Source organism: Pelophylax lessonae (genome assembly GCF_965119305.1).
Source record: "Pelophylax lessonae genome assembly, chromosome: 9".
Lineage (NCBI taxonomy): Eukaryota > Metazoa > Chordata > Amphibia > Anura > Ranidae > Pelophylax > Pelophylax lessonae.
This window is the reverse complement of record NC_138776.1, coordinates 257,730,125-257,757,888: the sequence shown is the minus strand read 5'-3', so window position 1 is coordinate 257,757,888 and position 27,764 is coordinate 257,730,125. Positions and strand designations below refer to the sequence as shown.

At 42.9% G+C, this 27,764-nt stretch overlaps 4 protein-coding genes across 4 annotated transcripts in view; all 4 read right to left on the bottom strand.

Moving 5' to 3' along the window:
* The window catches only part of LOC309564402 (uncharacterized protein), an 880,901-nt gene that overhangs the window by 201,279 nt on the left and 651,858 nt on the right, over nucleotides 1–27,764 (bottom strand). Inside the window, 2 exon segments of the mRNA XM_082269030.1 lie at nucleotide 9,421; nucleotides 9,423–10,149. Coding sequence (XP_082125156.1) covers nucleotide 9,421; nucleotides 9,423–10,149 — 728 coding nt within the window.
* LOC309562929 (oocyte zinc finger protein XlCOF29-like) lies at nucleotides 13,220–26,685 on the bottom strand. Its single transcript, XM_082267257.1, has 3 exons — nucleotides 26,644–26,685; nucleotides 13,591–13,710; nucleotides 13,220–13,498 (listed from the first exon to the last, which is right to left on the bottom strand). Exons 2-3 carry the CDS (start codon nucleotides 13,684–13,686, stop codon nucleotides 13,232–13,234), a joined length of 363 nt encoding a protein of 120 aa, XP_082123383.1. The 5' UTR covers nucleotides 13,687–13,710; nucleotides 26,644–26,685; the 3' UTR covers nucleotides 13,220–13,231.
* Nucleotides 21,120–22,317, bottom strand: LOC309562835 (uncharacterized protein). The gene has a single exon (XM_082267150.1). The coding sequence runs from the start codon at nucleotides 22,159–22,161 to the stop codon at nucleotides 21,211–21,213; it is 951 nt and encodes a 316-aa protein (XP_082123276.1). The 5' UTR covers nucleotides 22,162–22,317; the 3' UTR covers nucleotides 21,120–21,210.
* Nucleotides 25,036–25,634, bottom strand: LOC309562935 (oocyte zinc finger protein XlCOF29-like). The gene is made up of 2 exons (XM_082267263.1): nucleotides 25,553–25,634; nucleotides 25,036–25,422 (listed from the first exon to the last, which is right to left on the bottom strand). Exons 1-2 carry the CDS (start codon nucleotides 25,628–25,630, stop codon nucleotides 25,159–25,161), a joined length of 342 nt encoding a protein of 113 aa, XP_082123389.1. The 5' UTR covers nucleotides 25,631–25,634; the 3' UTR covers nucleotides 25,036–25,158.

The window sequence follows — 27,764 nt, the reverse complement described above, 5'->3', positions numbered from 1 at the left end:
GGGCAGGAAATGTCCGCAATGGGACACAGATTGTGAAAAAAAATCTCACAGGGCTGACATCACCAAAGGGCCACACATAATGTTCATTATATGTAATGCTTGAGAAGACTGTCAGAAACCTCAGACCTAATAGAGCACATATGACAAACACAAGGCCCAGGGGCTGAATCCGGCCTGCCGGGCCTTGTCATGTGGCCTTCGCACCCAGTTTTGCAGCCAAAACGTGACGGAACTCCGTTTCACCACCTCCGGCTCTCACTCTCCGCTCCCCGCTGTCAGTTGTAAACACAGAAGCCTTCTTTTTTTACAAGGGACCGCTTTACTAAGCGGCTCCCAGATCTAACAGATCCCTGCATACGCTCAAGGCAGGGATAGATCTCAATGCAAGGCGAGGCAGAGCCACCTACACAGGGAGGTACTAGAGTGGGCCAGGTAGTAGAGAGGGATGCAAGGAATCTTTGGGGGTTTGGGGTGGCACACCCTGCAATCTGTACACAGCACACCCTTGAACTCTGCGCTCTGTATGTAGTGCACCCTGAAATCTGCACACAGGGGAACTCCTGAACCCTGCACTCTGTATGTAACTCATTCCTGAACTCTGCACTCTGTACATAGTGCACCCCCAAACCCTGCATTCTGTGCACAGTGCACTCCTGAACTCTGCAATCTTTATGTAGTGTACCCCTGAAATCTGTACTCTGTACACAGGGGAACCCCTGAACCCTGCACTCTGTATATAACCCATTCCTGAACCCCACACTCTGTATGTAATGCATTCCTGAACCCTGCACTCTGTAAATAGTGCACCCCAAACCCTGCACTCTGTACACAGTGCACTCCTGAACTCTACACTCTGTATGTAGTGTACCGCTGAAATCTGTACTCTGTACACAGGGGAACCCCTAAACTGTGCACTCTGTATGTAATCCATTCCTGAACCCTACACTCTGTACACAGTGCACTCCTGAACTCTGCACTCTTTATGAAGCTTTACCCCTGAAATCTGTACTCTGTACACAGGGGAACCCCTGAACCCTGTACTCTGTATATAACCCATTCCTGAACCCCACACTCTGTATGTAATGCATTCCTGAACCCTGCACTCTGTAAATAGTGCACCCCCAAACCCTGCACTCTGTATGTAACACATTCCTGAAACGTACACTCTGTATGTAATGCATTCCTGAACCCTGCACTCTGTACATAGTGCACCCCCAAACTCTGCACTCTGTACACAGTGCACACCTGAACTCAGCACTCTGTATGTAGTGTACCCCTGAAATCTGTACTCTGTACACAGGGGAACCCCTGAACCCTGCACTCTGTATATAACCCATTCCTGAACCCTATACTCTGTATGTAATGCATTCCTGAACCCTGCACTCTCCACATAGTGCACCCCAAACCCTGCACTCTGTACACAGTGAACTCCTGAACTCTGCACTATGTATGTAGTGTACCTCTAAAATTTGTACTCTGTACACAGGGGAACCCCTGAACCCTGCATTCTGTATGTAACTCATTCCTGAACCCTACACTCTGTATGTAATGCATTCCTGAACTCTGCACTCTGTACACAGCGCACTCCTAAACTCTGCACTCTGTCTGTAGCATGATCCTGAAGCTTGCACTCTGTACGTAGCGCACCCAAGACCCAACCGGCCCTTTGAAAGCAACCATGCTACTGATGCGGCCCATGATGAAATTGAGTTTGAGACCCCTGCAATTGAGAAAATTAGGGTCAGACAGTGAGGACAGGATACATTGTTGGTTGAGGATATGTGGCAGAAAACTACAAAATTGGGAACATGTTAAATGAGGCTAGTAGAGATCAATGCTTTTACCCTCATCAATGTTCCCACTACAGACTGCTGAGGCTCGAGGGCTGCACACTATATACCAAGGGCCACATTCAAAGGTGGGGCAGCAGCTATGTAGAATGTTGATCCAGTAGGTAAAAGATTTCCTTTTAGATCCAGAATGAATTATTTTATCTTTGATGAAACGAGTTGAACCAAGCTTTATGAGTTTCCGGCTTTCCGTTGGATCTGCTGTGGATTTCGATTTTTGATTTTTTTTTTCCCTTTGAGGTAAACCCGCTTGATATACATATTTTTTCAACCCATCTAATATAATTGCATACTTTACTTTCAAAGAAGTAAAACAAAAACTTAAGACTCGGTCCACACTAGCGCGACTTGTCAGCTTGACAAGTCGTGCTCCCTCGCGGTCCATTGACCGCTACAGGACCCGTTCTAATAGGAGCGACACAAGTCACTCCGACTTAGAAAAAGGGTCCTGTACTACTTCGGGGCGACCTCGGAGCGACTTGCATAGACTTCCATTATGTGAAGTCCATGCAAGTCACTCCGAAGTCGTGGTGCATGGGAATGCACAAGTCGCCCCTGAAGTAGTACAGAGTCGTGTCGCCCCAGTGTGAACCGACTCTTAACTCTTCGTATTTTGTGTTTATTACTTACTTGTGTATGTATGTGAAGAAGATTCCTCCTGTTCACTTTTCATAATCATCTCCCCCTCCTCCATAGACTGCTGATCTCCACTCACCAACCTCTCTTCTTCCTCTTTAACCTCAACTTTGATGTCTGTCAGTTTTACAGCCTAAAACCCCAAAGATTATAAAAACATAAGGCCTAGAAAAATTAATGAAATTAAGAAAAGAAAATACACGGAAGCATTTCATCGCATGGAATAGAATTTGACTGCTTTTTGTCAACTTTTATATACCTGTTCATGGTGAGGGAACTTTTGATCTTCCTGTGTGGAATCTTGGGAATACCGAGGACCAACCTCCTCCATAGACTGCCGATGTCCACTCACCAGCGTCTCTTCTTCTTCCTCTTTTATTTTAACCGTGATGTCTTTCCGTTCTTCATCCTAAACCACAAAAACGAAAGAATATATGTCTAAAAATGGAACAGAAATGTTGTTATAGAAAATTATCATCTCATAGCTTAGAATATATTTTTAGGTCTCCATGCTCCGTCTCATCTACCTGATGATGGTGAGGGATGGTGTGATCTTCCTGTGTGGAATCCCGGGAATACAGAGGACGGGGACATCTCTCTGGTGGGTTCCCATTACTGGATCCATCTGTAGGAAACACACACACTGACTGAATACATTGTTTCTATGTGTTTATCAGATGATGGGGGGTCTAGGTGGATCCTCCGTACTGCTCTCTCCTTTACAATAAAGTCTCCTCTTACCCGGTGATGTGAGGGGCGGCTGATTCTCCATCATGACGTCCTTGTAGAGATCCTTGTGTCCTTCTAAATACTCCCACTCCTCCATGGAGAAATAGACAGTGACATCCTGACACCTTATAGGAACCTGACACACACAATGATACAGTCACCATCCAGACACATCCCTTGTCTGTTACTGGATAATGTCCCAGAATTCCCGGCACTGCTTACCTCTTCTGTCAGCAGCTCAATGATCTTCTTGGTGGCCTGTAAAATCTTCTTCCCTTTTCTCTCAGGTGTCAGGCAGTGAGGTGGAGGCACTATGATGGGTGATGCTCTATGAAGACATATGTTGGGTGTTGGATCACCAGGCCTATTCTTCACTATTTTGTAATTCTAAGCAAGTTGAGAAAACAAAAAATTAGTAAAGACTTCCTAGAGTCCTCCTCACATCTCCGGTCAGGTCTGCAATTTAGTAACAGGGATGAGAGTGATGTTGTGTGACCTCCCAGAATCCTCACCTCTCCGGTCAGCAGGTAGATGATCTCCAGGGTGAGGTCCAATATCCTTTCAGTCACTTGGATTTGGTCACAGTCCATGATTATTGGTTTAGTCATGTGGACAATGGACACTCCTCTCTGTCAACAAATACTGATCAATATTTGCTTTATAGTAGGATGAAGAATGTCTCCACAACGTTCCTCCTTCGTTCTCATAGGTCTCTCTTCGACCTCTTGTTATATTATATTTCGGGCCTCATTTTTCAGTGAACTGAAAGACAACCAGACATTATCTTATATGTACAAATTGAACTAAGCCTTGGATAGAGGATAAGACTTATCAAATTATTGTTTTTTTAATGGGAACCCTTATACTCGACCTCTGCATCCTTGGTTAAAAAAATAAAAGCGCTCGTAGCTATTTTTCAGTTAACTTTCTTATATAATTTTGCACCTAAATATTGCCAGAACTGATCTATGGCCCCTTTTTTCTCTGATTAAGTTTCAATTTGACTATAATAGTTTCTAAATTGGTATAAGTTTGGATGTATCTGTTCTTTAAACCAAAAGGTTCTGGATGGATGGTTGGATAAATGGCTCTATATTTAGGATGTATCCGGTCTATAAACCAGAGGCTCTGGATGAACAGTTGGATAAATGGTTCTATATTTAGGATGTATCTGGTCCATAAGCCAGAGGCTCTGGATAGACAGTTGGATAAATGGTTCTATATTTAGGATGTATCTGGTCCATAAGCCAGAGGCTCTGGATAGACAGTTGGATAAATGGTTCTATATTTAGGATGTATCCGGTCTATAAACCAGAGGCTCGGATTGCACAGTTGGATAAATGGCTCTATATTTAGGATGTATTTGGTCTATAAACCAGAGGCTCTGCATGGACAGTTGTATAAATGGTTCTATATTTAGGATGTATCTGGTCTATTAATCAGAGGCTCGGATTGGACAGTTGGATAAATGGCTCTATATTTAGGATGTATCTGGTCTATAAACCAGAGGCTGTAGATGGACAGTTGGATAAATGGTTCTATATTTAGGATGTATCTGATTTATAAACCAGAGGCTCTGGATGGACAGTTGGATAAATGTTTCTATATTTGAGATGTAACTGTATACAATTGTATTATATGTGTGTGTAGCAGAATCTGTTGGAGATAAAAAAAAACCATCAGAATGAATATGGAGGAAGAGGACGAAACATGACAGGGGGGGTTACTGGGTGTAAATATAAAATAATATCTTATTACCTCCTCTGCTGCCAGTTCCAGCAATGTCTCCTCTCTACTTCCTCCCGACTCACTTCTGACCCGGAACTTCCTGTTTGTACCCCTACATCACTTCCTGTCTGTACCCAACATTACGTCCAGTTTGCGCTGTCCATGTACAAAAGTGGCAAGATCCCCACTTTGTGCAGAATATAAACAACTTCAGCCCTATCTTAAGTCTTAACATGTAATCTCCTGCTTCTTCATGGGTTACATTGCATTCTATATGACATACCTATATTATACTTAATACTTATCCACTTATAAATTATTGTAAAGATAAATATTTGATTTGTGTATATTTTATTAAATATTTAAAAAATAAGTTCCTCTGCACCTCTCCCCCACCATCCACACTACATTCTCCGACAGCTCTCCACCATCCACACTACATTCTCCGACAGCTCTCCCTACACCATCCACACTACATTCTCCGACAGCTCTCCTCCACCATCCACACTACATTCTCCGACAGCTCTCCTCCCACCATCCACACTACATTCTCCGACAGCTCTCCTCCACCATCCACACTACATTCTCCGACAGCTCTCCTCCACCATCCACACTACATTCTCCGACAGCTCTCCTCCACCATCCACACTACATTCTCCGACAGCTCTCCTCCACCATCCACACTACATTCTCTGACAGCTCTCCTCCCACCATCCACACTACATTCTCCGACAGCTCTCCTCCACCATCCACACTACATTCTCCGACAGCTCTCCTCCACCATCCACACTACATTCTCCGACAGCTCTCCTCCACCATCCACACTACATTCTCCGACAGCTCTCCTCCCACCATCCACACTACATTCTCCTACAGCTCTCCTCCACCATCCCCACTACATTCTCCGACAGCTCTCCTCCACCATCCACACTACATTCTCCGACAGCTCTCCTCACCATCCACACTACATTCTCCGACAGCTCTCCTCCACCATCCACACTACATTCCCTGACAGCTCTCCTCCCACCATCCACACTACATTCTCCAACAGCTCTCCTCCCACCATCCACACTACATTCTCCGACAGCTCTCCTCCCACCATCCACACTACATTCTCCGACAGCTCTCCTCCACCATCCACACTACATTCCCTGACAGCTCTCCTCCACCATCCACACTACATTCTCCGACAGCTCTCCCCCACCATCCCCACTACATTCTCCGACAGCTCTCCTCCACCATCCACACTACATTCCCTGACAGCTCTCCTCCACCATCCACACTACATTCTCCAACAGCTCTCCTCCACCATCCACACTATATTCTCCGACAACTCTCCTCCACCATCCACACTACATTCTCCGACAGCTCTCCTCCACCATTCACACTACATTCTCCGACAGCTCTCCTCCACCATCCACACTACATTCTCCGACAGCTCTCCTCCCACCATCCACACTACGTTCTCTGTCCCTAGTATGTATTTCCAGAATACCCTTTGATGTAACCTAGTCCCGGCACTGACAACTGCCTTCCAGGTTCTGTTGGCCATGAGTTTAAAATGGACCAAGGGGACAGGTGAACTCATCAAGAGAATAACAGACGTACTGTAAATACATTATTTTTAATAGCCTACATATAAGGTATAGCCTATAAAAGGTTCACTTTATGCAATGACATACATACATCCTTGGACCCCGTCTGTCTGGACACTATGGTCACTTGCTGACTTGGCATCATCCACAGGCAGCTTAACTCTTCAAAAAATACACAGAAATGAAATCCAAAACAATTTTACTTCAGATAATTGCAATACAGGGGATGCTTTTTTTTTCAGTCTTTTAACGTGTAAGAAGACAATGACTTACCTAAGCCCTGTCTCTGCGAAAAGCTAACACTGATTGGGGAAAACATGGAAGAAAACAGTGAAGGTCTAGCTAGGACTGAACTAACTAGCAGTATACAGTAAATGTTTTTGGCTTGCTATATTCCTTAATTTATATATATATACCTATAAATGTAAATCCATCCTTTTTTTTATTCACGGGGCCCCAAGAAGTGCTTTACTTTTAGAAAATTTTCTACCTTTAATTTTCTCTAGATGTTCTGATATGTGAAAATTTATAGGCTTCTTCATTTTCCCAACATACATCAAATTATGGAAACGTTCCACCATATAAATTATCCGTACTGCAATTAAATAAATTAACAGACTTGCCATAAAAGTTTTCTTTTTATCCTGGAACTCTTTCTGTACGTACTGGCAAAGTAAGCAGTGGCCCCACGGATTCCTACCTATAGATGACTCTTCATGGATCCATGTTCATTTCTTCTTCTATGAGTAGGTATATTCACTGTGGACCAATTGGTCCTCAAATATAGGTGTTCGACTGGCCATCAATGGTGTGGATCAACAATATTTCTTAAGTTTTTCTTAAAACACATCTATTCATCTAAGTTTGCTGTTGCCTTTCTATATTCTCCAACCAGCCTGCCCATTCTACTCTAAACTCTGACATGAACAAGGCATTTTCTTCCATACAACTGCCGCTCACGGGATATTTGACCTTTTTCCCACTGTTCTCTGTAAACCCAAGAGATGGTTGTGTGTGAAAATCCCAATAGATCGGCAATTTTTGAAATACTCAGACCAGCCTGTCTGGCACCAACAACCATGTCACTTAAATTCCCTTTCTTCCCCATTCTGATGCTTGGTTTGAACTTCAGCAAGTTGTCTTCACCACGTCTAGATGCCTAAATGCATTGAGCTGCTGCCATGTGATTGGCTGATTAGCAATTTGTATTACCAAGAAGTTAAACAGTTGTACCTAATAAAGTGGCCTATGAGCGTGTGAGTGTGTATATAACATTACATATATATATATATATATATATATATACATACATACACACAATATTAAAAATAAGTATTGGGACGCCTGCCTTTACACGCACATGAACTTTAATGGCATCCCAGTCTTAGTCCGTAGGGTTCAATAATGTGTTGGCGCACCCTTTGCAGCTATAACAGCTTCAACTCTTCTGGGAAGGCTGTCCACAAGGTTTAGGAGTGTGTCTATGGGAATGTTTGACCATTCTTCCAGAAGTGCATTTGTGAGGTCAGGCACTGATGTTGAATGAGAAGGTCTGACTCGCAGTCTCCACTCTAAAGTGTTCTTTCGGATTGAGGTCAGGACTTCTCCTGCCCAAACTAGCTCATATCTTTATGGACCTTGCTTTGTGCACTGGTCCAAATCATTTGGTGGAGGGGGGGGGGATTATGGTGTGGGGGTTATTTTTCAGGGGTAGGGCTGGGCCCCCTTAGTTCCAGTGAAGGGAACTCTTAAGGCTTCAGCATACCAACACATTTTGGACAATTTCATACTCCCAACTTTGTGGGAACAGTTTTGGTATGACCCCTTACTGTTCCAACATGACTGGGCACCAGTGCACAAAGCAAGGTCCATATAGACATGGATGAGCGAGTTTGGGGTGGAGGAACTTGACTGGCCTGCAGAGTCCTGACCTCAACCTGATAGAACACTTTGGGATGAATTAGAGCGGAGACTGCAAGCCAGGCCTTCAACATCAGTCCCTGACCTCACAAATGCGCTTCTGGAAGAATGGTTAAACATTCCCATAGACACACTTCTAAACCTTGTGGCCAGTGCACAAAGCAAGGTCAGTAAATACATGGATGAGCGAGTTTGGGGTGGAGGAACTTGACTGGCCTGCACAGAGTCCTGATAGAACACCTTTGGGATGCATTAAAGCGGAGACTGCAAGCTAAGCCTCTTGTCCAACATCAGTGCCTAACCTCACAAATGCGCTTCTGGAAGAATAGTCGAACATTCCCATAGACACACTCCTAAACCTTGTGGACGGCCTTCCCAGAAGAGTTGAAGCTGTTATAGCTGCAAAGGGTGGGCCAACTCAATATTGAACCCTACGGACTAAGACTGGGATGCCATTAAAGTTAATGTGCGGGTAAAGGCAGGCGTCCCAATATTTTTTGGGAATATAGTGTATCTATCTATTTAAGTTAGAATATTTAGAACTCATGATCTGCTCCTTGATTTATTCCTCAATGAATGTCAAGATCCTTCTCATCAATTTTTACCGTCAAACGAATCATTCTTCTAATATATTTAGTATTTTTATTCGCTTTATCCATTATCCAATCAACATCTACAGAGTTCCTTTTGAGATTAAATAATCTATACACAGAAGAAGGGTATGTCTTTATATATCTCAAACTCATGCCCTCCTGTTACTGAAGCAAAGCCAAGTCCACTGTGTTGGAGGGACAACCGTTCCACTGGTTAAATGCCACCCGACAGTTGTCAACACCTTTAGCAGGTACACGTACTTGTATCCTCATGTTTGCTTTGTGTGTGAAACATTTCCCGCACTTTCACCAGTGTGAGTTCTCTGGTGATTAAGAACGTTTCTTCTCTCGTAGAAAGATTTCCCGCACTCTGAACACGAATAAGGACGTTCACCCGTGTGTCTCCTCTGGTGTGCAATAAGCTTTCCTTTCTCAATAAAACATTTCCCACAGTCAGGGCATGAAAAAGGGCGCTCACCGGTGTGAGTTTTCTGGTGTCTACGGAGTTTTTCTTTGTAGTTGAAACTTTTCCCGCAAACCGTACACAAGAAAGGATAATCGCCTGTGTGGATTCTCTGGTGTATCCGGAGTTCTGCTTTCCGGGAGTAACATTTCCCACACTCTGAACAGGAATACGGACGCTCCCCTGTGTGAGTCCTCTGATGTCTACGAAGGTCTCCTTTTTGAAGGAAACATTTCCCGCACTCTAAACAAGGGAAAGGGCGCTCGCCCGTGTGGCTCCTCTGGTGTGTTAGAAGCACGCTTTTCTCAGTGAAAGATTTCCCACAGTCGGAACAGGAAAAAGGACGTTCGCCCGTGTGAATTCTCTGATGCGTAAGAAGTACGCTTTTCCCGGTGAAACATTTTCCGCACTCTGAGCAGGAAAAAGGACGTTCGCCCGTGTGAATTCTCTGGTGCGTAAGCAGGTGTGTTTTGTGAATAAAACGTTTCCCGCACTCGGAGCATAGGAAAGGACGCTCGCCCGTGTGAATTCTCTGGTGTCTAAGAAGGTCTGCTTTGTGAATGAAACATTTTCCGCACTGTGAACAAGAAAAGGGGCGTTCTCCTGTGTGGCTTCTCTGGTGTCTAAGAAGGTTTCTGTTGTCACTGAAGGATTTTCCACACACCGGGCAGGACATTGAACGCTTTCCTGTGTGAACTCCATCATGGCTAACAGAAGTTTTCTTGGGATTAGGTGAATTTGTTGGTCTTTCGGTACTGTGGGAGTGTAGATTGATGTCTGAATTCGTATTAGAAGATTCCTCAGTAATAGAGGGATCCATTGGTGGTACCACGCTGGAAGGTTTGTGATATGTAACTGGAGAAATAGACTTTACTTCTGGAGATAACTGTGCAATGTCATTATATTCTGCATTATGATCTGGAGATATCATGGGATGTCCTTCTGAGATATTTATATTCCATACATCTGCTGGAAAGCAAGGTTTAAATAAATGTTATAGGCAGTCTTCATGTCCAGCATTTAGAAGTCGTATATTTTGGTCTAGCATTTAACAGTAACCGTGCATTGAGACTATTGTAATAATATGGTGTATGAATGGAGATGGAACTTCCTCCACCTCATTTATTGGAATATTAAAAACATACTGAAGAATGGAGATAGACCTTTCATATGGTGTACAGTATCTCCTCCACATTTGTTGGGGACATGACGTTATATTGAGGAATGGAGATGGACCTTTCATATGGTGTACTGAATCTTCACCTCATTTGTTGGGAACATGACGTTATATTGAGGAATGGAGATGGACCTTTCATATGTTGTACAGTATCTCCTCCTCATTTGTTGGGAACATAACGTAATATTGATCTAATGGAGATGGACCTTTCATATGGTATATACAGTATATCCTCCACATTTGTTGGGAACATGACGTTATATTGAGGAATGGAGATGGACCTTTCATATGGTGTACAGTATCTCCTCCTCATTTGTTGGGAACATGACGTTATATTGAGGAATGGAGATGGACCTTTCATATGGTGTACAGTATCTCCTCCTCATTTGTTGGGAACATGACGTTATATTGAGGAATGGATATGGACCTTTCATATGGTGTACAGTAGGGCTCAACGATAGTCGATATGATATCGACTATCGTGCTGTGGGGCGTGGACGATTGTGACATCGCCAAAGATAACGATGTAAGGCATAGGCATTAGGCAGGGAGAAGTCGGGATGACTCACAGTCTTTGTAGCAGAACAGAGCCAACATCCATCCCACACGTTCAGTCTGCCTGCCAGCAGCTAGCTTAGTTCTCCAGCTGATGGTAATATGATCCTAGAGTGAGGAGCTCAGCTCCTCCCTGTAACCAATCAGCGGCTCCCCGCAGCACACTGACACTGAAGAACTGGAAACAAGCTTGTATTGTAACAGTTCAGAGTGAAGAGTCGAGTCAGTACGTGTGGGACTGGATGGATGTCATATCAGGCTGTGTTCTTCTACCTCCTGCCACCACTGAGTCCCGACTGTGCCTAATCCACACGGACTGTCACTGTCAATCCCTACAATAACATTAACCCTGGCCTGCCCTGGCTGTATGGTGCAATCTGCAATTACAATCAGAAGAAGGCTGCCCTGCTGCAAAACTTCCATGATTTCCTCTCAATATCGCAATATATATATCGTTGGAAAAAAAAATATTGCAATGTACTTTTTTTCCAATATCGTGCAGCCCTAGTGTACAGTATCTCCTCCTCATTTGTTGGGAACATGACGTTATATTGAGGAATGGAGATGGATCTTTCATATGGTGTACAGTGTCTCCTCCTCATTTGTTGGGAACATGGCGTTATATTGAGGAATGGAGATGGACCTTTCATATGGTGTACAGTATCTCCTCCTCATTTGTTGGGAACGTGACGTTATATTGAGGAATGGAGATGGACCTTTCATATGGTGTACAGTAGCTCTACCTTTGTTGGGAACATTGGACGGTGGTGTTGGTACATCATTAATAATCTTATTGACAGCAGTTTTGCTAACTGTTTTCATACCGTAGTATGTCACATTCTATATACTCAACAAGGACAAAAGAGACTGCGTAATTGGAGGAAAGGGGTTAAACCTTCAAGTACGGGTGGAGTTCTTTGCTCTAAGAAGTGGAGAATTATTTTTTCCTTGTAGGGGAAAATAAGACCAACTTTTACGTATGTTTTCTGCCTTTCAAAATTCTGAGGGTTTTGGATTTATTTTTTTCTAAGGGGGAAATGTAAACTCCAGGATATATGTCAGCCTGTGTAACAATGTAAATGCATACTTTTTACTTATAGAAGTAAAATGAAAATGCAAACGATTTCTACATTTAGTGTCTATACTTACCTGTGTCCATATGTAGAGAAGATTCCTCCTGTTTACTTTCCATAATCATCTCCTCCTCCTCCATAGACTGCTGATCTCCACTCACCAACCTCTCTTCTTCCTCTTTGATCTCAACTTTGATGTCTTTTAGTTCTACAACCTAAACTTCCAAGATGACAGAATACATTTTTAAAAAATTAATAAGAGATTACATAGAAGAATGACATCTCCTTCCATGAAATACACATTTAGGTCCCGATGCTCGATTCCACTTGCCTGATGATGGTGAGGGATGGTGTTATCTTCATGTGTGGAATCTCGGGAATACAGAGGACGGGGACATCTCATAATCATCTCCTGCTCCTCTTTAGACCGCTGAGCTCCACTCACCATTGTCCCTTCTTCTTCCTCTTCATCCTTAACTTTGCTATCTGTCAGTTTTACATCCTAAACCCCAATGATGATAGAATGCATTTGAATGGAACACTCGATTACAACACATTTTTATGTCTACATGTTCAGTCCAATTTACCTGATGATGGTGAGGGATGGTGTGATCTTTCTGTGTGGAATCCCGGGAATACAGAGGACGGGGACATCTCTCTGGTGGGTTCCCATTACTGGATCCATCTGTAGGAAACACACACACTGACTGAATACATTGTTTCTATGTGTTTATCAGATGATGGAGGATCTAGGTGGACCCTCCGACTCCTTTCTCCATTAATAAAGTCTCCTCTTACCCGGTGATGTGAGGGGCGGCTGATTCTCCATCATGACGTCCTTGTAGAGATCCTTGTGTCCTTCTAAATACTCCCACTCCTCCATGGAGAAATAGACAGTGACATCCTGACACCTTATAGGAACCTGACACACACAATGATACAGTCACCATCCAGACACATCCCTTGTCTGTTACTGGATAATGTCCCAGAATTCCCGGCACCGCTCACCTCTCCTGTCAGCAGATCAATGATCTTGTTGGTGACTTCTAGAATCTTCTTGGCACTGGTTACCTCTGTTCTCAGGCCGTGAGGTGGAGGCACTGTGATGGGTGATGTCCTGTGAAGACGGCTGCTGGGTGTTAGTGAATCTCCAGATATTTTCTTCACCACTTTATAATCCTGTGTAAAGAGAGAATGTGACAAGTATCACTTCGATTTCCCAGAATCCTCCTCACCTTTCTAGATAGGTCTGTGATGTCAATACCTCTTACCTCTCCGGTCAGCAGGTAGATGATCTCCAGGGTGAGGTCTAATATCCTTTCTCGCGTGTGACTTTGGTCCCCATCCATCTTCCTTGAGATGGTCATGTGACCTATACAGGACTATCCTCTCTGTAAATGGATAAAAAGCTGAGAATTATCTGGACTGAATAAATAGCTCAATATTTAGGATGTATCTGGTCTATAAACCAGAGACTCCGGATGGACAGTTGGATAAATGGTTCTATATTTAGGATGTATCCGATCTATAAACCAGAGGCTCTGGATGGACAGTTGGATAAATGGTTCTATATTTAGGATGTATCCGATCTATAAACCAGAGGCTCTGGATGGACAGTTGGATAAATGGTTCTATATTCATGATGTATCCGGTCTATAAACCAGAGGCTCTGGATGGACAGTTGGATAAATGGTTCTATATTTAGGATGTATCCGGTCTATAAACCAGAGGCTCTGGATGGACAGTTGGATAAATGGTTCTATATTTAGGATGTATCCGGTCTATAAACCAGAGGCTCTGGATGGACAGTTGGATAAATGGTTCTATATTTAGGATGTGTCTGGTTTATAAATTAGAGGCTCTGGATAGACAGTTGGGTAAATGGCTCTATATTAAAGTGGGGTACACAATATAAGAAAATTTGGCGAACGATCGTCCGATTTTCCTCACAGCAAATTGTAACCGATGACCGAAAATTTGAACAAAAATTCTCGTACGACAAAGGCTTTTTTTTTTGTTGTTTAGTGTTTCTAATCATGCGGAGTCTTTCTTTTCTGATTTTTCTTGTACAAAAAGGGTACACATTAAATTAAAATTGTACGTTCTGTTTCAGGTACAAGAACAATTTTGGAGTTTATCCCTTTAGGAATTTTAGTACGTACGAGCCTTTAGGATGAATCCGGTGTATAAACCAGAGGCTCTGGATGGACAGTTGGATAAATGGCTCTATATATATATAGGATGTATCTGTATACATATTACAATTGTATTGTATGTGTGTGGCAGTATCTGTTGGAGATAAAAGACGTCACAGTGACTATGGAGGAAGAGGACGGAACATGATGGGGGGGGGTTACTGGGTGTAAATATAAAATAATATCTTATTACCTCCTCTGCTTCCAGTTTCAGCAATGTCTCCTCTCTACTTCCCCCCAACTCACCTCTGACCCGGAACTTCCTGTCTGTAGGAGGCAACGAGACTTCCTGTCTGTGCATTCAATGTACCACATGTGAAATCACCACCATGTGGAAAATTTTAAAACTGCAGCCTACGTTGGGGTTTTAGTTTTGGCCTCCCAGGTCCATTCCCCTATGATATTGCATGACTACACACTCCTATATCTCATCTATGTATCTGTATGCAGACATCCCAACCTGCAAAAACTCATTTCAGGGAGGTGGCACTCCGCGCCGCTGAATCCCCCCGCGCGTGCCGCCACACTCTTCCCGCGCCCCCCCCCCCCGGCACTAATTTAACACAACTAAAGGATGATCGAATGAAATGGAATTAGTATACAGAGGAGGTTTACCAAAAAAAAAAAAAGTTTTGAATTTAGCTATGTACTTTACAGTTCATCTCTAGGTAATGGGTAATTCCCCTCCCTTCAGGTAAAGCCCAGTGACTTCCTGTTGGCTTTCTGGTAGTGGAATAATGGGTCCATTTCCCCAGAGGCATATAGACCACAAAAAATGACTATGGCAGAAGTTTTATTCCTTCATCAAAATGTAAAAGAAGAATGTCTACAGGTACATTTTACCATAGGTCCACATGTTCGAGAAGCAGTAAGGAGAAGCTTCCAGAAGCCCCCTGTGCTCTCAGTACACATCAGTGAAGGGGTTGCTATGGACAACTGCTGTAGTGCTGAATATTGTTATCTCCTGTTATTTTAAAGTACATGGCTCACTGTCAGGAGTAGAGAGAAAGCTGCTGCTTCCTCTGTATCCCTCCTCCTCTCACAGGCAGAAGTAGCGGCTCTGTCTCGGAGCTGCTCAGGATGACTCACAGAGTGAGTGAGTCACACTGACAGCTCAGCTGATTCTACTCGGCTTCACAGCTTGGATGACTCACAGAGTGAGTCACACTCTCACTGACAGCTCAGCTGCTTCCACTCGGCTTCACAGCTTGCCGGGATATCGCCCTGAGCTCGCGGGTGTCCGTGAGCTCAGGGCAGAAAACGGGAGTCTCCCGCGATCTGCGGGAGACTTGAGATGTCTGTGTATGGTATTGTTTTAGACGCTGGTGCCATCAATTGGAATATATATATATATATATATATATATATATATATATATATATATAGTGCCTTGCGAAAGTATTCGGCCCCCTTGAACTTTGCAACCTTTTGCCACATTTCAGGCTTCAAACATAAAGATATAAAACTGTAATTTTTTGTGAAGAATCAACAACAAGTGGGACACAATCGTGAAGTGGAACTAAATTTATTGGATATTTCAAACTTTTTTTTAACAAATAAAAAACTGAAAAATTGGGCGTGCAAAATTATTCAGCCCCTTTACTTTCAGTGCAGCAAACTCTCTCCAGAAGTTCAGTGAGGATCTCTGAATGATCCAATGTTGACCTAAATGACTAATGATGATAAATAGAATCCACCTGTGTGTAATCAAGTCTCCGTATAAATGCACCTGCACTGTGATAGTCTCAGAGGTCCGCTTAAAGTGCAGAGAGGATCATGAAGAACAAGGAACACACCAGGCAGGTCTGCGATACTAGAGCGGAGACTGCGAGCCAGGCCTTCTTGTCTAACATCAGTACCTGACCTCACTAATGTCCTTCTGGAAGAATGGTCCAACATTCCCACATACACACTCCTAAACCTTGTGGACAGCCTTCCCAGAAGAGTTGAAGCTGTTATAGCTGCAAAGAGTGGACCAACCCAACATTGAACTCCACGGACTAAGACTGGGATGACATCAAAGTTCATGTGCGTGTGAAGGCAGGCTTCCCAATACTTTGTAACAATACAGTGTATAAGATGATTTAAAAAGGAGGTAGATTGCGCTCATAAAGCAGTAAAAATGCAAAAATAACACATTAAACATATACAATGTGAAAAAAGTGCTAAAAAAAAAGTCCCATCGATGAATTCAAATAAATGTCTTCCTTGAAGAGCTTGAAAGCAAGACAAAAGCACCCGTGCTTGTAAAATATTCCACTCCTCCACCGACATCCGCATGCACAAACCACTCACCAGATAAAATTGACCCCTATTACAGGTAGTCAAAAACAGCTTATGGCCAACAATCGGAGCCGACAATGGATGTGATGTTCTGGTAGATTGAACCTCCACTTTAGATACCATGTATCAGAGCCATCGATTAAAGAACGTAGACGTGGGGATGAGGATTTATGTAAAAGATATATATATCTTAATATATATAAAGCAACCGTGCTGAATGCTTTTTTCTCGTCAGTCTTTACACAGGAAACTGAGGGGTACACTGACCATGACTGTATGGTTAGTAGTAATACACAGGACTTGCCACTATGGCTAACAGAGGGTGAAATCAGGGAAAGGCTGGATAAACTTAACACAAACAAATCACCAGGCCCGGATGGCGTACATCCGAGAGTACTCAAGGAACTCAGTAAGGTTATATCCAGACCACTGTTCCTGATCTTTGCTGACAGTATTAGGACAGGAGATGTACCAGGGGATTGGAAGAAAGCTAACGTGATTCTGATATTCAAAAAGGGCCAGAGGCATATCCCGGGAAATTATAGGCCTGTCAGTTTGACATCAATAGTATGTAAACTTCTGGAGGGGATGATAAGGGACTATATCGTAGAGTTTGCTAAAGACAACAACATCATCAGCAGTAATCAGCACGGGTTTACAAATGGGCGTTCTTGTCAAACCAATCTCTTAGCATTCTACGAGGAGGTGAGCTGTGAGCTAGATAGGGGCAGACCAGTGGATGTGGTGTACCTGGATTTCGCTAAGGCGTTTGATACAGTTCCCCACAAGCGCTTAATTTATAAAATAAGGTCTGCAGGCATCGACCGCAGAGTTTGCTCTTGGATACGGAATTGGCTTAAAGGGCGTGTCCAAAGGGTGGTAATAAACAGCGCATACTCAGACTGGTCTGAGGTTGTAAGTGGGGTGCCCCAGGGCTCAGTCCTGGGACCAACCTTGTTCAATTTATTCATAAACAGCATTGAGGACGGGATCAGTAGTGCGTTATCAGTTTTTGCAGATGACACAAAATTGGCCAGGGCAATAACTGCACAGCATGAAGCAGATATCCTACAGGATGACCTGGACAAAATTACAGAGTGGGCATCGACATGGCAAATGAGGTTTAACGTGGAGAAGTGTAAGGTTTTGCACTTGGGGACTAAAAACATAAAAGCACAATACACTTTAGAAAGGGGGAACCCCTGGGGGAATCAAAAATGGAGAAGGATCTGGGAGTCTTGGTTGATGATAGATTAGGCAACAGCATGCAATGTCAAGCGGCAGCTGCCAAAGCCAGCAGAATAGTAGCATGCATAAAGAAAGGGATGTATTCCAGAGATAAGACTATAATCCTTCCACTTTATAAAACTCTGGTCCGACCGCATCTGGAGCATTCTGTCCAGTTCTGGTCGCCAGTCCTCAGGAGGGATGTGTTGGAGCTGGAGAGAGTCCAGAGAAGGGCAACTAAACTAATTAGGGGATTGGAGGACCTTGACTATGAAGAGCGTCTACAATCGCTCGATTTATTCTCCCTGGAGAAGAGACGTCTGAGGGGGGACATGATAGCAATTTATAAATATCTTAATGGGGATCCCAGCTTAGAAAAAAAGCTGTTCATTCGAAGGGATTGCATGAGGACTCGAGGGCATACAATGCGATTAGAGGAGAAGCGTTTTAACCTCAGGCAACGTGGGGGGTTCTTTACTGTTAGGGCTACAAGATTGTGGAATTCTCTACCACAAGAGGTGGTTTCTGCGGGTAGTATGGTGGCTTTCAAAAGACTCTTGGACGTACATCTCAAGGATCAGAACATTCAGGGGTATGTGAGATGATTACAGCCACACACACCTACACAGGTTGAACTGGATGGACTATTGTCTTTATTCAACCTCACCTACTATGTAATATATACACCTCTCAAAAAGTAGTATTCATAAGATTATTTATTGAAAATTATGAATCACTTACAGTAAAAAACTTTGAGTTAAAACTTGATCGAAGCTCGTTTTGAGCAGGGGACGCCGTTCCGCGTTACACCTGCGCTCCACACAACGGAAGTGACGTATATGCGTGTCCAAGTTCTGACGCGTTTTGTCAGCAAACGTCTGACGTCATCAGGGGTCATGTGTATAAGATGGGGGTTATTTACTAAAAAATCGAGTGTATCTGTGCATAGAACCAATCAACTTCCAGGTTTTATTGCCAAAGCTTAATTGAAAAAGCTGGAGTTAGAAGCCGATTGGCTACCATGCACAGCCGCACCAGTTTTAGTAAATCAGCGTCCCCATGTATTGGGTTGTACATAAGAACAGTGTGTTGGTGCGTATAAAACAAGTTAGTTGACAGTTTAAGTTTTTTATTATCAGACATGTTTTTTACGAATAAGAAAAAAAACAAAAAGAAATTACAAACGTTAAATACAAAGCAGCCAGCACTGAAAGTCAAATACAAATACTCCCAATAAATACAATAAAAAATAGTGCAGTGCTAAAAGAAATTTATGACGCTAGATATAGGAATATATTGTAAAGTCCAAACTCAGATGAGAAAGGTGCAATATATAGCATTCCATGATCCAAGGTACCCATTAAGTAAAGGGTGTAGAAAAGAACAGTCCTGGAAAAATGAATCCAACTTCACACCCGTGATGAAAGCACAAAGTACTTACCAGACAAATTTGACCTCTAAATTATAAGTGGTCAAATACAGCACAGGGAAATTTAGGATGGTCTCCCCAGAACCAGACTCTCGGTGACACCTCTTATGCTCGTCCGGAGTGATGAATATATGGGGGGGGGGAAGCAAACAAGAACTCCCATAGCGTAATATGTAGAAACTATTTGTGACGGTGTTCACCATCACTGGGAGTGAGGGACAGATACTTGGGGGGACGTTGAGAGAATGGTTTGGATGGCTTCAGATGGGAGAGTGATATTTGTCAACGGTGGCTCTGAAGAAATGTGGAGATTTGATCCCAGTTTGCACTGTGAGACCTGTGGCCTGTTGCCATGGAGTCTCTGACACCTAGATGTGTATTCCATGTGTTTCAATGTAGTAGATATACAGTCATTGGCAGTCTTGTCCTATTTTCTATCTATTGAGCTGGAGTGTGGATTGTGTTAAGTCTGCCTGTCCTATTGTTAAATGTTAGGCCCCTTTCACACATACGGTCCGTTCAGTTCATCAGTTCAGTCACGTCAAATGCATCAGTTTTCCATCCGTTTTTTTATCCATTTTTTGTCCGTTTACATCCGTTTTTTGTCCAATCTGTTTTTTTGACGGATGAAGAATAGGGCACTCATCCGTTCCAAAAAACAGACATTGACGGAAGCGGATGAAAACGGATGTTAACAGATGATCATCCGTTTTTCAATAGAGATGCATTGATGTCCGTTTTTCATCCTTCAACGGATGGATGAAAAATGGACGAACAGACAGCATGTGTGAAAGGGGTCTTAAGGACCTCACATTGTTCTGCCCAGATGGCCAGATAATTAGTTCAGGTTAATTCTGTTTCTGTATACAATTTCATCTGCATAGGATAATGTAATCAGGCAATCTCTGACCTGTGTGTAGTAATTTGATCAGGAAGGGGGGGATGTGCTCGTGTGTATAAATTGAGTGTGAAACTGTTCAATAGAGGAGAAAGTTCTAAAACTTGTATGAGCTAAATTGTTTGCTAGCTTTGTATGAGGGCGGCTGGGAAAATCTGGGACATATGTTCATGACTTCAAGGAAATATTGCACTTACAGTTATCCCAAAAAATAAAACAGCAGTATGCGGATGGTATGTGTATCGGACCTCTCTACCAGACTCTCTCAGTATCCAATCGTAAACGCTTGTACGTGATGACGTCACCATCCTAAGTCCCACCCTACGTGTTTCGTCAGAGATAACGTCTTCTGGGGGATAGGCTGATCTGGTGTTCTTGGATCATGGACTGATTTATATTCCACCTTTCTCACCTGAGTTTGGACTTTACAATATATTCCTATATCTAGTGTCATAATTTTTTTTTAGCACTGCACTATTTTTTATTGTAAGAAAAAAATAAGTTTAGGAACATTTCCAAATATTGAATATTTTGGTAGTCCAAACAAAGATTATTTCAATAAATAATGTGGGCTGTTGGTACCAATTGTAAGTAGTTTCCCTAGGAACCCTAGCATGCAGACCTCACAAATGAAGTCTCCAAGAAACAGAAGATGTTCACAGGTGACTCAGCCCACCAAACTCCCCCTACACCTAAAATATGGATTTAGCCAGGATGTACCCCTTTAAAAACTATTTTTTAATCACACAGCTACAGTATCTACTGTATGGACTGAACAGTTCCACCCATTATATGTCAATGTACACGTTGTACAACAGATTCAGCAGGTGTTTGTACTTTTGATGTCTATTCAGACTTCCTATACAAGTAAAACATTTCCCACACTCTCAACATGAACAGGGCCTTTACGGGTGTGAGTTCTCTGGTGATAAAGAAGGCTTCTTTTTTCAAAAAATGATTTCCCGCACTCCGGACATATAAAAGGGCGCTCACCCACGTGTCTTCTCTGATGTGCAAGAAATTTTGCTTTCTCAATGAAACCTTTCCCACAGTCAGAGCATGAAAAAGGACGCTCAGCCACGTGAATTTTCTGGTGTCTACGGAGTTTTTCTCTCTCTGTGAAACTCTTCCCGCACTGTGAACATGAAAAGGGTCGCTCCCCTGTGTGAACTCGCAGATGTGTAAGAAAGCTCGCTTTCCTAGAGAAGCGCTTCCCGCAATCGGAGCATAAAAAAGGATATTCACCCGTGTGAATTCTCTGATGGGTATGCAGTTCTGTTTTCCGAGAGTAACATTTCCCACAGTCTGAACACGAATAGGGGCGCTCACCCGTGTGACTTCTCTGGTGTCTACGAAGGTCTCCTTTTTGAAGGAAACATTTCCCGCACTCTAAACAAGGGAAAGGACGCTCACCCGTGTGACTTCTCTGGTGTGTAAGAAGTACGCTTTTCTCAGTAAAAGACTTCCCGCACTCCGAGCAGGAAAAGGGACGCTCCCCAGTATGAATTCTTTGGTGTACAAGAAGGTTTGTTTTATGTATGAAACATTTCCCGCACTCCAAGCATGCAAAGGGGCGCTCACCCGTGTGACTTCTCTGGTGTATAAGGAGTGCTCTGTTTTCAGTGAAACATTTCCCGCACTCTAAACATGAAAATGATCTCTTGCCTGTGTGGACTCCTTTATGCCTTAAAGAAGATTCCTTGGGATTTGATGGATCTGTTGATCTCTCTGTACTGTGGGGACTCTGGTGGATAACTGAAGTCATAGTTTGTGATTGATTGGAAGATTTCTCAAGAAAAGGGTGATCCATTGATCCCTCCAAATGATAAGGTCTTTGTTGTGTAATTTGAGTAATGAGTGTAAATCCTGGAGAATATTGTGCGGTGTCATTACCTTCTACATTATAATCTTGAGATTTAATAGGATCTCCTTCCAAGGTATTCCTATTCCAAACACAGTGTCCATCTGTTGACAAAAGAAAATTTGAGAATGGCACAAGTTGGAGAACAGCTGAAAACATCATATAATGAGGAATAGAGATGGATTCTTCCTATGGTGTACGGTATCTCCACCTTATTTGTTTGGAACATGAAGTTATATTGAGGAATGGAGATGGATCTTTCATATGGTGCACAGTATCTCCTCCTCATTTGTTGGGAACATGACGTTATATAGAGGAATGGAGATGGACCTTTCATATGGTGTACAGTATCTCCTCCTCATTTGTTGGGAACATGACGTTATATAGAGGAATGGAGATGGACCTTTCATATGGTGTACAGTATCTCCTCCTCATTTGTTGGGAACAAGACGTTACATGGAGGAATGGAGATGGACCTTTCATATGGTGTACAGTATCTCCTCCTCATTTGTTGGGAACATGACGTTATATTGAGGAATGGAGATGGACCTTTCATATGGTGTACAGTATCTCCTCCTCATTTGTTGGGAACAAGACGTTACATGGAGGAATGGAGATGGACCTTTCATATGGTGTACAGTATCTCCTCCTCATTTGTTAGGAACATGACGTTATATTGAGGAATGGAGATGGACCTTTCATATGGTGTACAGTATCTCCTCCTCATTTGTTGGGAACAAGACGTTACATGGAGGAATGGAGATGGACCTTTCATATGGTGTACAGTATCTCCTCCTCATTTGTTGGGAACATGACGTTTTATTGAGGAATGGAGATGGACCTTTCATATGGTGTACAGTATCTCCTCCTCATTTGTTGGGAACATGACGTTATATTGAGGAATGGAGATGGACCTTTCATATGGTGTACAGTATCTCCTCCTCATTTGTTAGGAACAAGACGTTACATGGAGGAATGGAGATGGACCTTTCATATGGTGTACAGTATCTCCTCCTCATTTGTTGGGAACATGACGTTATATTGAGGAATGGAGATGGACCTTTCATATGGTGTACAGTATCTCCTCCTCATTTGTTGGGAACAAGACGTTACATTGAGGAATGGAGATGGACCTTTCATATGGTGTACAGTATCTCCACGTCATTTGTTGGGAGCATTACATTATATTAACCACTTAAGCCCCGGAAGAATTTACCCCCTTCCTGACCAGGGCCTATTTTGCGATTCGGCACTGCGTGAATTTAACGGACAATTACGCGATCGTGCGGCGCTGTACCTAAACTAATTTGACGTCCTTTTTTTCCCACAAACAGAGCTTTCTTTTGGTGATATTTGATCACCTGTGCCATTTTTTGATCATGCACTATAAACAAAAAAAAGAGCGTAAATTTTGCAAAAATAACAATATTTTTCAAATTTTTTTATATAAAATTCCCCCCAAAAAAATGTAAAAATCTAAATCTTTTTGTTTTATGCTACCTATGTTTGGTAAAAAAAAAAAAAAAACGAGTAATGGCGGCGATCTGCGATTTTTTTGTTTGCGGGACTGCGACATTGCGGCGGACAGATCGGACCCTTGACTGACATTTTTGACACTTTTGGGGTTACCAGTGACATTACTGCAGTAATCAGTGCTATACATATGCACTGTTACTGTAAAAATGACACATGCAGTGAAGGAGTTAACTTTTTTGGAGAGGGAGGGGTTATGTGTGTCCCTAGGGGCGTGTTTCTAACTGAGATTGGCTGTGGCTTCTAGTGTAAGAACAGAGATCAACGGTCCTACATAGCAGAACCGTTTGATCTCCATTCTTACACAGGGAAGAATGACAGGCGGCTTTGTTTACATTAGCCGCCTGCCTTTCTTCCGGTGTAACGGAAGATCGCGAGTGCCCGGCGGACATCGGGTCCGCTGGGCAGACGAGCAGGGGTGTCCGTGACCACGCGGGAGCGCGCCTCCGGCGGCGCGCGCTCGCTCCCTAGACCCCCACAGGCTAGCGACGTAGGCCTACGTCGCTTTGCCTGTGAGGGGCTGAATGCTAACGTAAATCGTCGTGCGGCGGTCGGCAAGCGGTTAAGGAATGAAGATGGACCTTTCATATGGTGTACAGTATCTCCTCCTCATTTGTTGGGAACGTGACGCTATATTGAGGAATGGAGATGGACCTTTCATATGGTGTACAGTATCTCCTCCTCATTTGCTGGGAACATGACGTTATATTGAGGAACGGAGATGGACCTTTCATATGGTGTACAGTATCTCCACCTCATTTGTTGGGAACATGATGTTACAGTACCTTCTCCTTCATTTGGACATTGGGTGGCGAGATAGGTATATTGATGACGTTCCTTCTGTAATTTGTTAAAGTTTCATAATCTTTTTCTAAAAGAAGGATGTGAAGTTTCTATGTTGAACGAGGACAGCACAGAGAGTACAAATAGAGAAAAAAAGGGATTACCCTTGCTGCTGGGAATTGGGATGGGCTTTTTTTAACCTGGACAGAACAAACTCTGAAAAACGTAATAGGGGTTTCCTGTCCTCCAATGAATCAACTATAGGTTTGGGATTACTGCATGGGCATGTGTTATTTTTCATCCTATGAACTTTTTTACACATAGGAGTAAAAAGCAAATAAAAACTGGGAATACAGAGGACGGGGACATCTCTCTGGTGGGTTCCCATTACTGGATCCATCTGTAGGAAACACACACACTGACTGAATACATTGTTTCTATGTGTTTATCAGATGATGGGGGATCTAGGTGGAGCCTCCGTATTGCTCTCTCCTTTACAATAAAGTCTCCTCTTACCCGGTGATGTGAGGGGCGGCTGATTCTCCATCATGACGTCCTTGTAGAGATCCTTGTGTCCTTCTAAATACTCCCACTCCTCCATGGAGAAATAGACAGTGACATCCTGACACCTTATAGGAACCTGACACACACAATGATACAGTCACCATCCAGACACATCCCTTGTCTGTTACTGGATAATGTCCCAGAATTCCCGGCACCGCTCACCTCTCCTGTCAGCAGCTCAGTGATCTTGTTGATGACTTCTAGAATCTTCTTGGCACTGGTTAGCTCCTTCGGGCAGTGAGGTGGAGGCACTGTGATGGGTGATGTCCTGTGAAGACGGCTGCTGGGTGTTAATGGATCACCAAATGTTTTCTTCACTACTTTATAATCCTGTGTAAAGAGAGAAAATATAAATTTTCACAACAGACTTCCCAGATTCCTCTCTATCACTCCGGTCAGGTCTGTATTTTATGAAAAGAAATAAGAAAGATGTCATGTGACCTCCCAGTATCCTCCTCACCTCTCCAGTCAGCAGGTAGATGATCTCCATGGTGAGGTCTAATATCCTCTCGCTTGTGTGACTTTGGTCCCCATCCATCTTCACTGAGGGTCATGTGATCTATACAGGACTCTCCTCTCTGTAGACGGATAATAAACTAAGAATTATCTGGACTGTACTGGAATGAATAATGTCTGCACAGAGTTCTGACACCTGAGACTGCATCTTCTACTACAAAACAGGATTCATGCATCTCACCGAAACAAGTAAACCAGAGATTCCCTTTAAAGCACTCAGCAATATGTAGACATGACATTGTTCTGTGTGCACAGTGGCCAGGAATGTCTATACTATGAGTCCCATTCTATTAGTGTCACGGGACACAGCTGTCAGGGTGACATCAATGTTAACAGAACATGCAAACTCCAACAAAATAGGCCTGGGGGGCATTTGTGCTATTATCTCACCGTTATGAGAGCCAACAACCCGAGACAGTTTTATGGACAGTTGGATAAATGGTTCTATTTTTAGGATGTATCTGTTCTATAAACCAGAGGCTCTGGATGGACAGTTGGATAAATGGTTCTATATTTAGGAAGTATTCGGTCTATAAACCAGAGGCTCTGGATTAAAAGTCAGATACATGGTTCTATATTTAGGATGTATGAGGCGCTGGGTGAACAGTTGCATAAATGTCTATATATTTATGATATATCCAGTCTATAAACCAGAGGCTCTGGATAGACAGTTGGATAAATGGCTCTATATTTAGAATGTATCTGGTCTATAAACCAGAGGCTCTGGATGGACAGTTGGATAAATGGTTCTATATTTAGGATGTATCGGTCTATAAACCAGAGGCTCTGGATAGACAGTTGGATAAATAGTTCTATATTTAGGATGTATCCGGTCTATAAACCAGAGGCTCTGGATGGACAGTTGGATAAATGGTTCTATAATTAGGATGTATCTGGTCTATAAACCAGAGGGTCTGGATGGACAGTTGGATAAATAGCTCTATATTTAGGATGTATCCATGTAAACAATTGAATATGTGTATGACGGGGGGGGGGGGGGTTACTGGGTGTAAATATAAAATAATATCTTATTACCTCCTCTGCTGCCAGTTCCAGCAATGTCTCCTCTCTACTTCCTCCCAACTCACCTCTGACCTGGAACTTCTGGTTCATAAACTACATCACTTCCTGTCTGAATATTACATCACTTCCTTTTTGTGCGTTCCACTGACTATGAACGAGATCTTGTGTGGAATATAAATACCGCCGTCTACATTATGTTTCATCACTTCGCTCTCTGCCTCGTGCTTCATTGTTCTCTGATGTTACATCCATGAATATATATTTTCCAAAAAGCGAAATGTGAATCGTTCTCTCTCTCTTTAAATATATTTATACACCACAGTATAGAGTTTTATTTTTTATAAGTGAAACCAACGAATGAAAACCATGAATTATACTGCAGTTCAGTTTTGGGCACCAGTTCTCAAAAAAGGATATCGGGGAACTGGAGAAAGGGCAGAGAAGGGCAACCAAAGTGATAAGAGGCCTGGAGGAGCTCAGCTATGAGAAAAGATTAGAGGAACTGAATTTATTCTCTCTTAAGAAGAGATTAAGGGGGGATATGATCACCATGTATAAATACATAAGGGGTCCATATAGTGAACTTGGTGTTGAGTTATTCACTTTAAGATCAACACAGAGGACAAGGGTGCACTCTTTACGTCTGGAGCAAAACAGATTTCGCCTCCAAATACGGAAAGGTTTCTTCTCCATAAGAGCTGTGAAAATGTGGAATAGACTCCCTCCAGAGGTGGTTTTGGCCAGCTCACTAGATAGCTTTAAAAAAGGCCTGGATTCTTTCGTGGGTGTACATAATTTAAATGGGTACTAATATTTATAGGTAAAGATGATCCAGGGAATATCGGATTGCCTCTCGGAGGATCAGGAAGGAATTTTTTCCCTGCTGTAGCAAATTGGATCATGCTTTGCTTGGATTTTTCGCCTTCCTCTGGATCAACTGCGGGTATAGGATTGTGTATATGGGATTGTACGGTTGGGTTTTCGTACTTTTTTTTGTTTTTTATTGGTTGAGCCAAATGGACTTGTGTCTTTATTCAACCTGACTAATGCCCCGTACACACGCATCGATTATTGGCCGGGAATTTTCGGCCAACGTCCGATCGGCCGTTTTTCGGCTTGTTAGTATGATGCTT